Source organism: Ochotona princeps, chromosome 17, assembly GCF_030435755.1.
Source record: "Ochotona princeps isolate mOchPri1 chromosome 17, mOchPri1.hap1, whole genome shotgun sequence".
Lineage (NCBI taxonomy): Eukaryota > Metazoa > Chordata > Mammalia > Lagomorpha > Ochotonidae > Ochotona > Ochotona princeps.
Window position 1 is genome coordinate 9,483,759 of NC_080848.1, and position 16,366 is coordinate 9,500,124.

The 16,366-nt window shown below is 38.0% G+C and overlaps 1 protein-coding gene across 4 annotated transcripts in view; it reads right to left on the reverse strand.

Moving 5' to 3' along the window:
• Nucleotides 1–16,366, reverse strand: part of CEP112 (centrosomal protein 112) — a 378,610-nt gene that overhangs the window by 333,352 nt on the left and 28,892 nt on the right. For all 4 annotated transcript variants that reach the window (XM_058675350.1, XM_058675351.1, XM_058675352.1 and 1 more), the window contains exons 5-6: nucleotides 10,836–10,932; nucleotides 8,818–8,895 (exon numbers count right to left, since the gene is read on the reverse strand). In XM_058675350.1, the coding sequence (XP_058531333.1) occupies nucleotides 8,818–8,895; nucleotides 10,836–10,932 (175 nt within the window). The remainder of the gene's footprint in view (nucleotides 1–8,817; nucleotides 8,896–10,835; nucleotides 10,933–16,366) is intronic.

A 16,366-nucleotide genomic window follows, 5' to 3' on the forward strand; every position in this document is an offset into this window, starting at 1 on the left:
CAAAAGTGCTTCCGTATCAATATGAAAAATGCAGACAACCCAACAGAAAAAGTGGGAAAGCTTTAAGTTAGTATTTCACTCAGAGATACTATCCAGAGTGACAATTAACACACTACAACTCACCTGACTTCACAGGTTATTAGGAAAACACACATCAAAAACATGCTCTCTGAATGGTCACACTTTTTTCATTAAAAGAATTATCTGACAAACACCAGAGAAGAAGCAGAACCATGTGAACCAGCATATGCTCCTGCCAAGGGATGTTAACTGGCACAAGCAATTGAGAAAACGATGTGAGCAGTACCTTCTCCACCAGTTTTCACACTCAAGAACATCATGACTTCTTTGCGAGTCAGCAACAGGGGCAACTCATCTCCTAGGGCAGCTCAGCTCAGCTGGACTGACTCCCGTGCATGCTACAGCAGCAGGACAGTGGCTCCTTGTGAATGAATGATCACAGACCACCAGGCCAGGTTAGCCAGAATTCCCTCACCCTGTACAGCAAACCTCTGGTGTTCCTTTTATACCAACTCATTCTGCACGTCAGTAGAATGTACCTTTAATTGTTAGGTTTCCGTTTTTACTGTTAACATCTCTTCAAACACAGAGCAATGTGCAGTTTACCAGTTAATGTTCTATCTCACCAATCAACCGGCATAATTTCAACTGTTTCTTCTTTTTTTGTGTGTGTTGGCTCAATCTGTTTTTTGTTGTTTTTTGTTTGTTTGTTTGTTTGTTTGTTTGTTTGTTTTTGATGTTCAAGGATCTTTTCAAATTAAATTTCAGCATTATTTATTAAAGTCGGCATTCAGGTTTTTGCTAAGCTTTATTTATTTAAAAGGCAGAAAGGCAGAGAAATAGAGACAGATAGAGATCTCCTATTCACTGTTTTAGTTCCCAAATGCCCACAACAGCCAGGGTTGAACAAGCCCAAAAGCAGAAGCCAGGAACTCTTCTGGGTAACTCAAGTGGGCACCAAAGATTCAAGTATTTAGGTCATCATCTGCTGTTTCCCAGGCTTATTAACCGAGAGCTGGAGCAGAAGCTGAGCAGCACTCCAGTACGGGAGGAGGGCATCCTAGCGTGGCTTAATCGACTGCACAATAATTACCCCTGAATCCAGTAATTACTGCTTTAACATAAAGCTATTTGGAAGTATTTTTATACTTTCTGTTAGTTGTCAAGTGAAAACATTTAGAGAGAGGAATCCTTTATAATTATCCCTGACAATCTACAGTTTATTAAAATGGAATTTTATTATCTTAATGAGAATTCCCTAAACCCTTATTAGACAATTTTATAAATATTTTATGGCTATATGAAAAGACAATTTATATTCATTCCTTTTATTTTCTTTATTCTGAAGCAATTTTTAAAAAACTTTCAGAAATAAAACAGCAACTGCAGTAATTTTTCCCAACTCAAAACAATTTGCAGTTCTTCCCCACAAAATAACTCAAGGTGAATAAGGATTTAGAAAAGGAAAAACGCTATGTAAAAAAGTAGAAACTGATAGTTGCTCCAACAGACTTCAGAACTTTCACTCCTCTTAAGCTAAGTTAAATATACTTTCAAGGGAGGAGAACAAATTCCTTCTCTCCCTTTTCTTAAAATTAAAAATAAACTATAAAGAGTAACATTGCCTCATAGCATAGTTGGCTCCTGACATGAGACATCAGAATACGTTGATTTTTTAAAAAACTAAAATCAACTCTAGAGCTCTCTGAGCTTTAACAAATCCATACAGTGGTATAATCAAACAAATGCGGTAAAAATTGTTCCATCAGGCATTAAAAAAAATTCCATTGCTACTTACACCCTTGTAATCACATTCCACCTCAACCAAGCAAAAACCACTAGTCTCTTCATTCTTATAACTTCGCCATTCCTATAACACCACAGAATTACAGTCCAAGCCATGCAGACTTTTCCGTTTAGATTCTTTTATCTGAAATTCATCCACTGGCTTGTATAATTTTATAGAAGAATTCTTTTACCATTGTAAAATATTCCGTTGTATGGATTATGAGGATTCTCCAAAAAGTTCATGAAAATAGAATTAAAAGTTTTCTCCGATACAAAACAATTTCTGGCATCTATGCACTTTGTTCATAATATGGAAAATATACATTTCCCACATACATTTTGAAAGCCCCTTGCTCATACAATATCTTTACCCATTTGAGAGTTGAGAGGCAATTGTGACTATAGGAAGTTTTGAACAATTATAAAAGGAGTACAGACTTTCATGTTAATTTGGGCAAACAGTGAGATTTCTGGATTATACATTAAATATACATTTCGCTTTATTTGTAAAAATTTGATCTGTTTTCAAAACTATTCCTTGCATTCCTGTCAACAGGAGACGAGAGTTCCAGTTGCTCCCCACACTCACAAGCATTTGGCATTGTCAGGTTTTTTTTTTTATTGGTTTCTTTCAACCATTTTAACATATGTATACTTGTTTCATTACGTCTTTCCATTAAGGTGGTTTTTCTTTTTTGGCTGAGATGTTTAGGTATTAAATTTTTGTTTGTCTATTTCTGTTTGAAACAGAAATAAAGCCTACAGCTGTTGGTTTGCTCCCCAGAAGACGGCACTGGCTGGCTCCAGGAGCACAGTCGGGTTCTCCATGTGGCAGCACGGACACACAAGGCCTGAAGGCACGGTCTGCTTCCTCCCAGAGCGCACAGCAGCAGGAAGCTGGAGCAAGGAGCAGGCTGAGCGCTAGAATCACAGGCCTCTGGCGGAGGACGTATGCAGTTCATGCGGTATTTTAACCACTATGCCAAACGAGTCTGAGCTTTCTTCAGATGTTCTCGATAAAAGTTTTTGTCAGATTAAGTAAATGCTTGCCTTGATCTCTGCAACTTTTATCAATATCAAACTGGCCTCACAACATAACCTGGGAAGTGTTATCTCTTTAAATGTCTTTTGTGAGGGATTGTATAGAATCTGTATTATGTCTCAATTAGGTAAATCACATTTTTGTCAGTAAAATCATTTACACTGGAACTTTCTTTGTTCAAAGGTTTTTAACACTAAATTCAACTTACTTAATAGCTATAGGCTTGCTCAATTATCTACTTCTTCACTGAATTTTGTTAGTGTGTGGTATTTAGGGACCATGGCTCTTTCACTCATATTGTCAATTTATGCTGTAGCGTTGTTCACAGTAATTCCATATAATACTCTGAGCACCTATAGAACCTGTATGGCTGTCTCCTCTTTTACTGTTGATATTACCAAAGTCACTTTTGAAAAAGTTCCTGAACTTTTGAACTGCTGCGAAAAGTTCAAAAATTATACCCAGCATTTTAATATCCAGGCTTTTTGTTTCATTGATTTTTCTCTATTGTTTTTGTACTTAATTTCACTGAATTTTAACCTTTACTATTTCCTTTGTCTCCCTGCTTTGGACTTAACTTGTTCTTCGTTTGCAAGTTTCTTTGGATGGGAATCAAATCAATGACTTGGGTCTATTTTTCTACTTGCTGCTTTCAAGCTTTTCTCTTTAGCTCTCCCTAAACATTGTGCTACAATATACCTATGTGTGAATATCTTTGAGTGTATCTTGATTTTGAGATCACTGAGCTTCCCAGATGAGTAAATTGACACTTTTCACTAAATTGGAACATTTATAGCCACTATTTCTTCAGTTACGTATTTTCAGCTCTCCTCTTCTTCCGGTAGTCCATTATACATGCTTCAGTGTGCTTGGTGGGAGCCCACATTTCTCTGAGGAAACGTTCACTTTTCTTTGTTCTTTATTCTCTATTCTTCATCTTGTATAATCTCTACCAATCTATTTTTGTTTTGCAGATTTTTCTTCTGTAAATTCATATTCACTGTTAAGCCCTATGCTGAATTTTTCACTTTAGTTATTACACTGTCCAATTCCAGAGTATGTGTTTGGTTCCTTTTCATAATGCCTCTTTCTTTGTTGATAGTCTCCATGAGACACTGTCACCACGAATTCCTTTACTTCTTTTAAGCATGGCTTCCTTTAGTTCTCTGAACATAATTATAATGGTTGCTTTGAAGTCTGTTCATATCTAATTTAGCTTACTGCTGAATCTCCATTGTTTCCTAGAACATCCTTAGTTTTGTCAGTACAGGTTTGGAAGGGAGAGCTTCTGATCTCATTGAATCTCTGGACTGCCCCTCCCAACGTCAGAACTCTGAGCCACTATGGAGGCACATGCAGACAGTAGCTTGACTTGTCTCAGCCTCAGTCCTACGATCAAGCTGGGGAGAGCAGAATTGGACCACGGTATTCTCAACCTGCTGCATCTAGAGTAGAGCTCAGTATCCTGTGAGTGCTGGCTTGCTGAAGAAAGGAGGCTCCTGGGCCCAGCGGCGTGGCCTAGTGGCTAAAGTCCTCGTCTTAAAAGCCCCGGGATCCCATATGGGCGCCGGTTCTAATCCCGGCAGCTCCACTTCCTGGGAAAGCAGTTTAGGACAACCCAAAGCTTTGGGACCCTGCACCCGTGTGGGAGACCTGGAAGAGGTTCCTGGTTCCCGGCTTCAGATCGGCACACCACCGGCTGTTGCAGTCACTTGGGAAGTGAATCATCGGACGGAAGATCTTCCTCTCTGTCTCTCCTCCTCTCCGTACATCTGACTTTGTAATAAAAATAAATAAATCTTCAAAAAAAAGGATAGAAAGAAAGGAGGCTCCTAAACTATCAAGCTGTACTCACCAGGAATTTACTGTCCTGCACTCAGATGCCAAAGAGATAGGAAAGGCTGAGAGCTAGCACCTCCCAACAAAATATCCTATTTCTTGATTAGAAGCTGATGGAAAACACAGCCCCCATTTTCTTGGCCACACAGCTAAAGAATGGAATTTTCGTGAAGCTGAGCTGGAGGGACAGAGAAAATGAATGTATGTCATGCTCAAGCACCACAGACTCACAGTTTTTACCAAATTTTCACTGATGTTCTTGAATAAATGTGGCTTCCCTTGTTTTACCCTCTGAGACAATTTCCACAAACTCTTAAGAGTGCCTTTTGGGATGTCATTTAGAACATTGTGCCATGCTTGCAAGCATCTGGATTCTGCCCCTGATTGGCTGCTGATTCCACTTGTCCATGAGTGCAGAACCTGTGAGGCAGCAGTGATGGCTCACATGGTCAGGTCAGTGCCATCTACTGGGGAGAGCTGGATGAGTTTCTGGCTTTTGTCTTTAGCCTGCCCCCTTTCTATCTGTCGTGGGCATTTCAGAAATGAACCAGAGGATAAAATAATTATCTCTCATTACATTTCTGGCTCCCTTTGTCTCTTTCTCTTCCTCCCTCTCTTTCTCTCACCCATCATCCCCCTCTTCTTCAAATAAATGAAGACTTTTTTCAAAAATAACTTTTACTAGTTATGCCTGTTTTGTTAGGGAAAATGTCTTTGGGGTTCTTCATACTGCCATTCCAGAGGCACAATTCCACTCTTTTATTTTCTACTTTATTTCAATTTACAGATTTCCCTCTAAAACCCTCTTTAGCCAAATCCCATAAATTTTCACATGCTGTGGTGTCTCCTGTTAAGAATAGTATTCAGTTTCCCTAAAGATTTCTTTGAAGGCCAGGATTGTGGTACAACAGTGTAAATGTTACTGGGAAACCAGCATCCACATTAAAGTGCCAGTTTAGGTTCCAGCAGCTCCAATTCCAAGCCAGCTTCTTGATAATGTGCCTGGCAATGCAGCAGAGAGTATTTAGGCCCCTGCTATCCAAGAGGATGGAGTTCTAGGCTTGCCCAGTCCTGGACATTGCAGCCATTTGGGAGAGTAAATCAGCAGGTGAAGCTATCTCTTGCTATCTCTTTCTCTCTCTCTCTCTCTCTCTCTCTCTCTCTCCCTGCCCTTAAAATAAATAAGTAATTTTTTCCTTTTTTTTTTAAAGATACACTTATTCTGATTGGAAAGTCAGATATATACAGAGGAGGAAAGACAGAGAGCAAGATCTTCTGTCCACTGATTCACTCCCCAAATGGCCTCAATGGCCAGAGCTAAGTCGCTCTGAAGCCAGCAATCAGGAACTTCCTCCAGGTCTCCCATGTGGGAAGGGTGCCAAGGCTCTGGGCCATCCTCAACTGTCTTCCCAGGCCACAAGCAGAAAGCTGCATGGGAAACAGGGCCACCAGTATCAGAACTAGTGCCCATATGGGATCCCAGAGCATACAAGGTAAAGACTTTAGTTACTAGGTATAGTGCCGGGCACAATAAATAAAATCTGGAAAAAAAAAAAGTAGCTAACATCCACAGCACTACAACCAAAGCTGTGGCTTAGACAATCAAATAGAATATATATATATATATATACATATATATATATAAAATATTATATTACATATATATAATATTATATATATATATATATATATATATATAATGAAAGTGGCACAAATACCAAAGGTTAAAATGATCAAGAAAAGATGGAAGAAAATTTTCATTCCCAGTTTTATTACAAAATATCTCTACTTAGAGGAGTAATTCCTATGAAACAAAACTAACAATATATTCCCAGAAAAATGCATTTTCAAAAATGTTCAGCTGTTTCCCTGCAAAATCTCTGCATGGAATGACAATTAGCAAGTTCAAATTCTAGAGCATCTAGTGTATCAGAATGACAATGTGACAGTAATGCCAGAAATATAAAGAGTACCCATAATTTACAATACAAAAAATAATTCTGCCTAATAATGGATCAGTCACAAGAATAAAAGAAAAAAGTCATGCATTCTCAGACAAAACTAAAAGCAAAGCAAAATCTAAGCTTTCTAATACACTGAATTCTAACACTATTCTGTGATCAAGAGAAGCAGTTCAGACTGATTAATGCATAGATGTTATAAATATATAAAAATGCAAGACTTTGATATTTTACACTGTTGGTGCACTCTTTGAACAATGAAAATGTGAAGCAAAACCCAAAGCAGTCCTACTTCCAAGGCATTACCTCAAAATATTTTAGATGTTTTATTTTAATTTTACTTATACCAATACAAGATTTAATCCTCTGAACAGTTAAATAATCGTGAAAAGTAGTCTGTGTGCTGGAAACATACATCAAAAGTTTCACATGGCTAAAGGCAAAGGCAAGTTTAAAAGGATAGCTCCAGAATGTTACTGTTCACTTTGATGTTGCTCCCCAGCAGAAGAATTTGTCTTTAGGAGGGATTTCCTACGCTGTCCTCCCACACTGCTAACAGAACTTCCTCCAGTGGCAACCTCCCCACACCTTCACCGTGGAAATATTTTCCTTTTGCTAATTACCCTCCTTTCATCAATTCTACTTCTCTCTACTCCTATTTGTACGCTTCCCAAATTAACTGTTGATCCTATCCCTGCCCGACCTCTTCACTGTGCCTATTTTGCGTGCCAGAAGTCCTCCCTCTCTGTTCTCCACCCAGCTATCTTTACTCCTAGTTTTCTAGCCTAGGGCTGTCCTGGTCTTCGGCTGCAGCTACCACCTCTACTAAAGTGAACTCCAAAACACACCTGCAACCTGAACTTCATGAAGCTCTAGACCTTGAATTTCCCAAGTAACACTATGCCAGTCTGAAACTTCAACACCACTAACGTAGCTTTTCCCAGCTGACAGTCACTTCAGTGGAAGAGACATCTCCATTTCTCAGAAGCAAACCGTTAGGTGCCCTTCATTTTAGCTAGCCAATCCATCACTAAGCATCCTTGAATCCATTTCCAAAAGTTGTTCCTTTCTGTCCTATTCATCTTTGTAACAATCCCACTAACATGAACTCTACTAGAGACACCTGCAGGGAGATCAGTACTCTCTCTCCATTTCTACTCAACCCAATATAATGTCCATAATTCCTCCAAGTCAACTCTGCTAAAATACTCCTTTCATTAAAGACCTGTATTAGCAGGAAAGCACATAGGTTTGTTTTGTTTGCATTAGAAGAATGCATCAGAAAAAATAATTGTTCAGATGAATTTTATTGCCATGTTAGTTATATTTGCAACAAACTGGAGGAAATGTAGTTGTCCAAAACTAAAATACTTAAATTACGGCACATTTATCTTTGAAACATGGTTTATTTCTTTCATTATATGTATTTTGCAATTTATAAACTTTCATATTATAAAAGATATTTTAAGCTCTCTTTTATTTCTGAAATCATTTAAACAGCAAATATGTAAAGTGGCATGTACTGGGAAAAATGTGTCTAAAGTTCAAAAGAAAAGCTACCCTTCACAATCTGGCATTCAACCTGCCAAAACCATCCAGTGTAACAACACCATCCACTGTTTCCAAATATAAATGTCAAAGATCCAGACACAACATTTTACTTTTACTACCAAATCTTTGATCATGCCTATTTGTGTCTTGAACTCCTGCCTCCCCACTTATCCACCTAATCTAATATTTTCATGTCCCTCAGTCTTTGTACATGAAAACCAACATCCATAATGGCTCTTCATCCAAGAAATCTACCTATTTTTAATCCAAATAATCTTGCTTCTATAACTTCCCCTTCTCTCTCCTCTACCTCAGTATTCTACTTTCCACGTAACTCATTGTGATATTTTATCAAGTAGCATCTTACATTATTACTTAGCTATTTTATGTGTATAGTTCTTATTTAAAGAACTGGAAAATTCACCTGCCCACAACAGACACCATTTGAGATTGTTATTTCTCTTTTTTGTACCTACAGTTTCTTTCAGGGAGAATACAGTACTACATGTCTACCGTTTGGTAATCACTGAATAGAATTACATTAGTTAACATGCTCTCCATACACAGTATAATTCTGCCACATCAGTATCAACATAGAACAAAAACAAATTTTACCCCAAGATTCCAACTATTAAGGCGAGATTCAATGTCACTGTCATCCAAAGATACAGGAGTTGTTTTTGAATGAATTTCCTGAAATACAAAAGAGAAAAAGGAAGAAGAATGGAGGGAGAAATAAAAGAGGAAAGAATGAGGAAGAAAAGGAACCAAGAGAGGGAGAAAGAAAAAGGAAGGAGGGAGGGAGAGAAAGGGAGAAGAAATGAGGGAGGGCAGAAGAGAGAGTGAGAAAGGAAGAAATGGGGAAGAAAGGGGAGTGGAAGGAAGGAAGGAAGAAAGGATGGATGGAGGGATGGAGGGAGGGAGGGAGGGAGGGAGGGAGGGAGGGAAGGAAGGAAGGAAGGAAGGAAGGAAGGAAGGAAGGAAGGAAGGAAGGAAGGACAAAATATACGTCATTAAGAGTAAAAACATTTTTGCTCACTTGTTTGTTAATGCTATACTGCCCTCAGAGAAAAGGATTATGTTGCAACTGAGCCTGAGTTCTCAACTATACACAGTGGTTATTTATTATCACCACTTAGGGCTATGAGATGCCTTAACAATATTCACACAGTAACTAGATTCCAAGGGGAAAAAAATCAAAAGAATATGTAAAAAAATTAATCCAGACTCTTCAGACTCTTAAGTTCTTTTACAAAAAGTTTTAATTGTGGTATACCACAGTAGCCTTAAAGTTGGGAGTGGGGGAGGGAACCTGAAAAGATGAATTATTTACTTGCATTCAAATCAGCTAACAAAGAAATTCTATGTTGATGTCCAAGAAGCCTTTTGTTCTTAAATTAATTCTCACTCATACACTGAACATAGAGAAATATGCTTTGGATTTACATCATGAACACAGAACTAGGATGATTCTTTTTAAAAACAAAATTACGTGTTTTCTCCCTTCTCTGTAATTTATTGTACTACGTATTTTTTCTAGCCAGATATCAACTAAAGCTCCCTACGAGCTGCGCTTAGACGGACAATGATCTGAAGGCTCTAAAACTTCATAAAGGTAAATCTAGTTAGAACAACCATAATTATTTTATAGACAAACATTTTAATTTAGAATTAGTACAGCATTCTAATGTCTTTAGAAAGCCTCACAACTAACAAACTTATTTACCTATGGTCATTTAAATTAACATGAGGTAATGAAAAAGCACTGAAATGTTTATAACTTTGTCTTCAAATTTCTATTCAACAAAGCATTGTGTTTCTAATAGTTACATATTACATTAAAATTTATTGGCATGATTACTGGTGGCTCGGGCTTTTTTGTTTTTCTTTATGAACAAAGATTGCTTAAATAAGAAAATGAAACTGCTTTGTTTACTTTAAGCACAATGATTGAGCTATTTTTACATTATTAAAGATGTGCTCTTTAATTACATTGCTGTTAAAGCTCCAATCCACCATTGGGGGACACGCCCTGAGTTGGGCTTAGAGTCCTCCCTTACACAGGATCTCTCCTGCAGCTCAAAGTCACGTAGCCCAAGACAGCTGGAATTAAGTAACAAAAACTAGAGTCAGCAAGCAGTTTTTCTCTTCATAAACCTACCTGAAATGCTTATGATCACCTGTTCAAAACCAAATCTATGTTACACAGATGCCAGAGCATTCATACATCAAGATAGAAACAGTGTGCCTCTTCCAGCAGATCCACAGTGCTCCCTGTTTCACTACAAGCAAATCCCAATTTCTTCCTAAATCTGTAATCATCTGGTATTTAACTACTTCCTTAGAAACAGTGAATAAATGGGAAAGAAAAATATTCAAGAATGAAGCTCTTTGAAGTTATTATTCTTTGATGCACAGGAGAAATACTAGATTAATTAGCGAGATACCTTTAAATCACTGAGAAAACAAGAATCCTGCAGATTATACCAGCCACACAACTGGCTTTGACATCAACACAGTCAACAAAACCATAACTTATGCATGGCTTTCCATTAACCGCAGGAACTTTCCTAATATGAAGCTAATATTTTGTATATTTACTTTATAACAACAAAGCTAAGATTTGATCTTACACAGATCTTTGAGGTAACATTTTGACTCTCTTCTCTGTAAAATGGACTCATAGACTGTGTCTTCACTTGCAGCTTCCCAGTGCAGCTTCCTAGCTCCCTAAAGAGAGAACAGAAGAATACTAATCAAAATTAGAAGAACTCAAAGAACACAGGATTCAAATCCAGGACTACCCATTTTTTTTCTCTTAGATATGAGATGACTGTTTGCATTGATAATGATGTTTAATTAGCAAGGAACATTTTGTATGAATAATAAGTACTTGTACTTATGATATTTTATCTCATTTAGATTATAAGAAAAGTATCATTTAGATTGCGAGAAAAATGTTGCTTTTAAGTAAAATTACAATAAAATATATCTACTTAATGTTTTCTCATCCTGTCCTGTTTTCCAAAACGTAGAAATTGAGAAAATGAAGCATATATACAAAAAGGTCATTATTTTAAGATGGTTACCAAATTTTGATGGACTTGTGTTCCACGTCAAAATGAAGTCTTTAAATATATAAAATAGAAAACCACATGTAACTTAAAAATTTAACTGATTTGGAACCATGTCAGAAACTCCAAATATATCAGTCTTTGACTTAAAAGTACAGGTGTTAGGGCCAGGCGGCATGACCTAGCGGCTAAAGTCCTCGTCTTGAAAGCCCCGGGATCCCATATGGGCGCCGGTTCTAATCCCGGCAGCTCCACTTCCCATCCAGCTCCCTGCTTGTGGCCTGGGAAAGCAGTTGAGAACGGCCCAAAGCTTTGGGACCCTGCACCCGTGTGGGAGACCTGGAAGAGGTCCTGGTTCCCGGCTTCGGATTGGCTTGCACCGGCCGTTGGGGTCACTTGGGGAGCGAATCATCGGACGGAAGATCTTCCTCTCTGTCTCTCCTCCTCTCTGTATATCCGGCTTTCCAATAATAATAAAATCTTTAAAAAAAAAAAAGTACAGGTGTTAAAAAAGCAAAAAAAAAAAAAAAAAAAAAGTTAAGTACAAGGCAAGAACCAGCTAAAGGATTTTGACAATGATTCTTATTTAACAATAAAATATCATACTTAAATAACATTATCAAATGATATTTTATTTTATTTTATTTGAAAGGCACAATTACAGAGAGAGAAGGAAAGAGAGAGAGATACAGAGATAGAGAGCGAGAGAAAGAGAGAGAGAGATATATCTTCCGTCTGCCGGTTCATTTCCTGTACAGCCACCTTGGCTAACACTGATCCAGCAGCCTCAGAACTCTCCCTTACATGTCACTCAATCAAATTCAATGAAAACTCCATGATCATGAATACCTACATTGTAAACAGAGGCTTCAAGACACATGAAGCGAAAACTAATCATTCACAGTGTGACGAGTTAAAGTCACAAACTGTGAGTTATGCATTCCCCAAAAGACAGACTGCCAGCTCAAAAATCGATACTGAAACCAATGCATTTTTTGGTAACAGCATTAACAGAATAACAGTACTTAGATTAGTACTCAATAGTAACATAGCACATCGGAAAAATCTGCTCCTTTGTCCAACAACGGTCCCTTTTCATAGACTGCTATACAGGTATCTAAACAGTTCTAAGCAAATGATTTTCTAAAAAGGCAATATAATGCTTTGAGAATAATTTAATCAGTCAACATGCTTGAGCTGATGTAGGCATCTAAAATGTGATATGTGGAAACAGGCAATCTGAAATATTATATGAAATAATGGCCCATATTTTAAGAATAAGTTGAATCACCACAGAAAGAGCTATACTTAAAATTTTTTAAATGCTTAAATATAAAAAGTAATTCTTCTCATAAAAACATTAATAAAATAAGAAGCCTGAAGCATTGATCTATTTATTACTCTGTGAGCATACATAAAACAACAGCCTTTTCAGTCACTTGCAGCTACCCTTCAGTGCCAATCAAACTCCCTTCACAATAAATTTTCAAGAAAGTTATTAGAACCATGTCCTAACCTGACATATTTTTCAATCAAGTACTATCTGACTTCCACACATCCTAGAAGTGCTGTAAAAACCTCAGCAGTGGTCTCGTGGAAACTCAAGACAAATGAGTTGTAATCTGTCCTTAACCAGCAGATCTCACAAAAGTTATTAAGAACAGCACTCAGGGGCTGGCCTTGCGGTATAGCACAGTCACCGCCTGCAGTGTTGACATCCCCATATGGGCACTGGATCATAACCTGGCTGTTCCACTTCTGATCCAGCTCCCTGCTAATGTGCCTATGATAATAATGGAAAATGGCCCAAGTCTTTGGACCCCTGCATTCATGTTGGAAACCTGGAAAAAAGCTCCTGGCTCTTGGCTTTGGCCTGGTCCAGTCCTAGCCATGGCAGCCATGTGCAGAATCAATGAGCAGAGGAAGATCTCTCTCTTTTTCTTGAATCCTTGATCTCTATAAATCAGTCTCTCTCCTTCTCTTTCTGTAACTGTACCTTTCAATTAAATTAAATTAAATACATCTTTTTCTTTAAAATATATATATATTAAAGACATCACACTTATTTGTATTCTTCCCTGATCCTCATCTTATCTTTCAAAGCATCTTTCAATCATTTTTCTTTGTAGCCCCAGGGCTCCATGTTTCCATTTTGTGAACATCCCTGGATAATACACTATTTATCACTCAAATATTAAATAGAAATTATACTTACCAAATCAATATCCTGAGCCCACAGTGCTCCCACAGCCCCCAAACTCATCACAAACACACACTGAATAGCTTTAGCCACATCTGAGCATGTCCAGAACTGAATTCTTACGTTACCCTAAACGCATTTCCAGGAAAGGTTGTGAGGCAAAGGCATTGCAGAAATGAGCTTTTTGAGAAGGCAGCTGAGCCCGTGACAGCTGGAGCTCAGCACCACTGCTAAGGTTTCTGGTCAGTACAACAACAAGACACTAGGTGAAGAACTTTTCATTTCTTGCCATTAGACTGTCTCCAACTGGAAACACGGTTAAGTTAAACAGTGAGCCTCAAATTCAGAATGACATGGCTGGCAGCTGCAGTGTAAGAAAGGATAAAAAAGAACTCCACTCTAAATATCTCGTTTGACTAACAAGCTCTGACTACCACATGGACTAGCAAGTCCCATGTCTATCATGACAGCCTACAATTGATACAGGCATTATGATCATAGTGAGTTCATGATACAATAACTATACTAACTAGAAAAGGGATATTGCTGCCCAATTAATTTGAGAATGCCAAAACTAATGCAGAAAGAAAAGAAAAACATTAACGAAATAAGTAAAATTCCCTGACATGCTCCTTAGGACTCAGGCAGAAAAAGCAAGCAATACAAATTGGCTCTTTCACTCTTATCTAATGATACAGTCTCTCAAAGAGTAATTCAGAAAGTGTCCACATTGACTTTTTTCTTAAGATTTTATTTATTTTTATTAAAAAATCAGATATATAGGGAGGAAAGACAGAAGCAAAGATCTTCCATCTGCTGGTTCACTCCTCAAGTGACAACAACGGCTGGAGCTGAGCCCATCCAAAGCTAGGAGCCAGGAGATTCGTCCAAGTCTCCCACATGGGTGCAGGGTCCCAACTGTTTTCCCAGGCCACAAGCAGGGAGCTGGATGAAAAGTAGAGCAGCTGGGATTAGAACCGGTGCCCATACAGGATCCCGGTACATTTAAGGCAAGGACTTTAGCCACTAGGCTACTGAACAGGGCCCTACATTCACTACTAATACTACAGAAATAGACACACAACTCTACAGACAAACCTAAATAATGTGGGCTGGTGTTGTGTGGTAGCAGATAAAGCCACCCACTGGGACACTGACATCTTGAGTTCCCACTGCTCCATTTCCAATGCAGCTCCCTGCTGATGGCTTGGGAAAAGCAGCAGACCATGGTCCAATTGCTTGAACCCTTGCAACTCACATGGGAGACCTAGAAGAAGCTGCTGGTTCCTGCTGAGACCATTTGGGGAGTGACCCAGCAGACAGAAGATTAATATCTCTCAATCACTTGCTCTCTTTCTCCCCCCTTCCCTTTCTCTCTATAACTCTTACTCTCAAATTTAAAAAAAATTCCTTAAAAAATGAATAATGAAGCATATAATAGTGTTTAAAACATAAAGATTAAACATCAAACATGGAAAATGAAAGAGCTGATGCGAGCTCCCTGTATGTCATTGTTTCCAAATCACAAACTAAAAGGAAAAAATGCTTCTGCAAAATGAACTTTTTATAAAGGATGCTTTTAGTAGGACAGCAGAATAGGAAGCCAAAGATTCTCCTTCCTCCCATAAACACACAAACTCAGCAACACGGTGATCAATTCTGTGAGATACTACGAGATTATATGGGATGCTGTCCATCCCAGGCAGGCATGAAACCAACCACAGTGAGGCTGGGTGAAAATCTCTATCACCCTCTGACATGAGTCCTCACATGCCTGGGAGCAGAAACCCAACTCACTGCTTATCTGTGGGAAGTGGAAACGACTGGACAGTCAAAGCTCTGACTTTGGGGAAAAATGGCCACCAGAAGGACTGGTTCTTATTGTCCAAATCAAAGTTCTCATGGGAAAGAGACAAGTATTCCAGATTGAGAACTGCTGATAATGAAGATTTCACTTTGACCTACATTCAGTAAGTAATGGCCATAACACCTCCACCAGCATTACACACACACACACACACACACACACACACACACGAGAAAAAGCCCTGAATCATAGCTTCTCCCTGCGGAGAGAGTTGGAACATCCATCCAGCATTCTGATTTTGGGAGAAAACTTTTTTTTTTAAACTTATTGTTGTAATTATTATTATCACTTTATGATACAGTTCTATAAGCCCTGGAATTTCCCTTATGTCCTTCCTAAAACCCCTATATTATTACTATAGTATAATAGTTCCCCTATAGTATTACTATAGTATTACTATATTACTATATTGTTCCCCTATATTATTACTATAGTATAGCACTTCAAAAACAGTGCTATGTTCATCGTTGTGGGCATGGACAATGGCAGAAAGTACAGTATCCTATTGCAAGATATAGTTAACAGTTTCATCAGGAGTCTATCTTTGATCTGGAAGTAGAGACATATACTGCACTGTATCCTCACATCTGGATATGATAGTCTCCATTACACAGTTACTAAATATCTCCTTAAATGAAAAGCCGCAATACAAAATCAACAACAGGAACAAAATAAAAACGTACAATGCCATGAAGTTAAATAACATGCTACTGCATAAGATAATCTCCATTACAGAGATACAGTACATCCCATTAATTGAAAAGCCACAAAACAAAATTAACAACAGGAAGAAAAAAAGAAATTTAAAATGCTATGAGGTTAAATAACATACTACTGAATGACCAATGTGTTGCTGAAGAATGTAAAAGAAAATCAAGAACCTTCTTGAAGAAAATGATGTTACCGTATGATCTATGAATCAGTGAAGAATTTAATTAGAAGAAAGTAGTTTGAAGAGATGAAACTAAAAAAAATCAAAATCTGTGAGATACAGTTTACACTGATCTTTGTTGGTGAAATGTA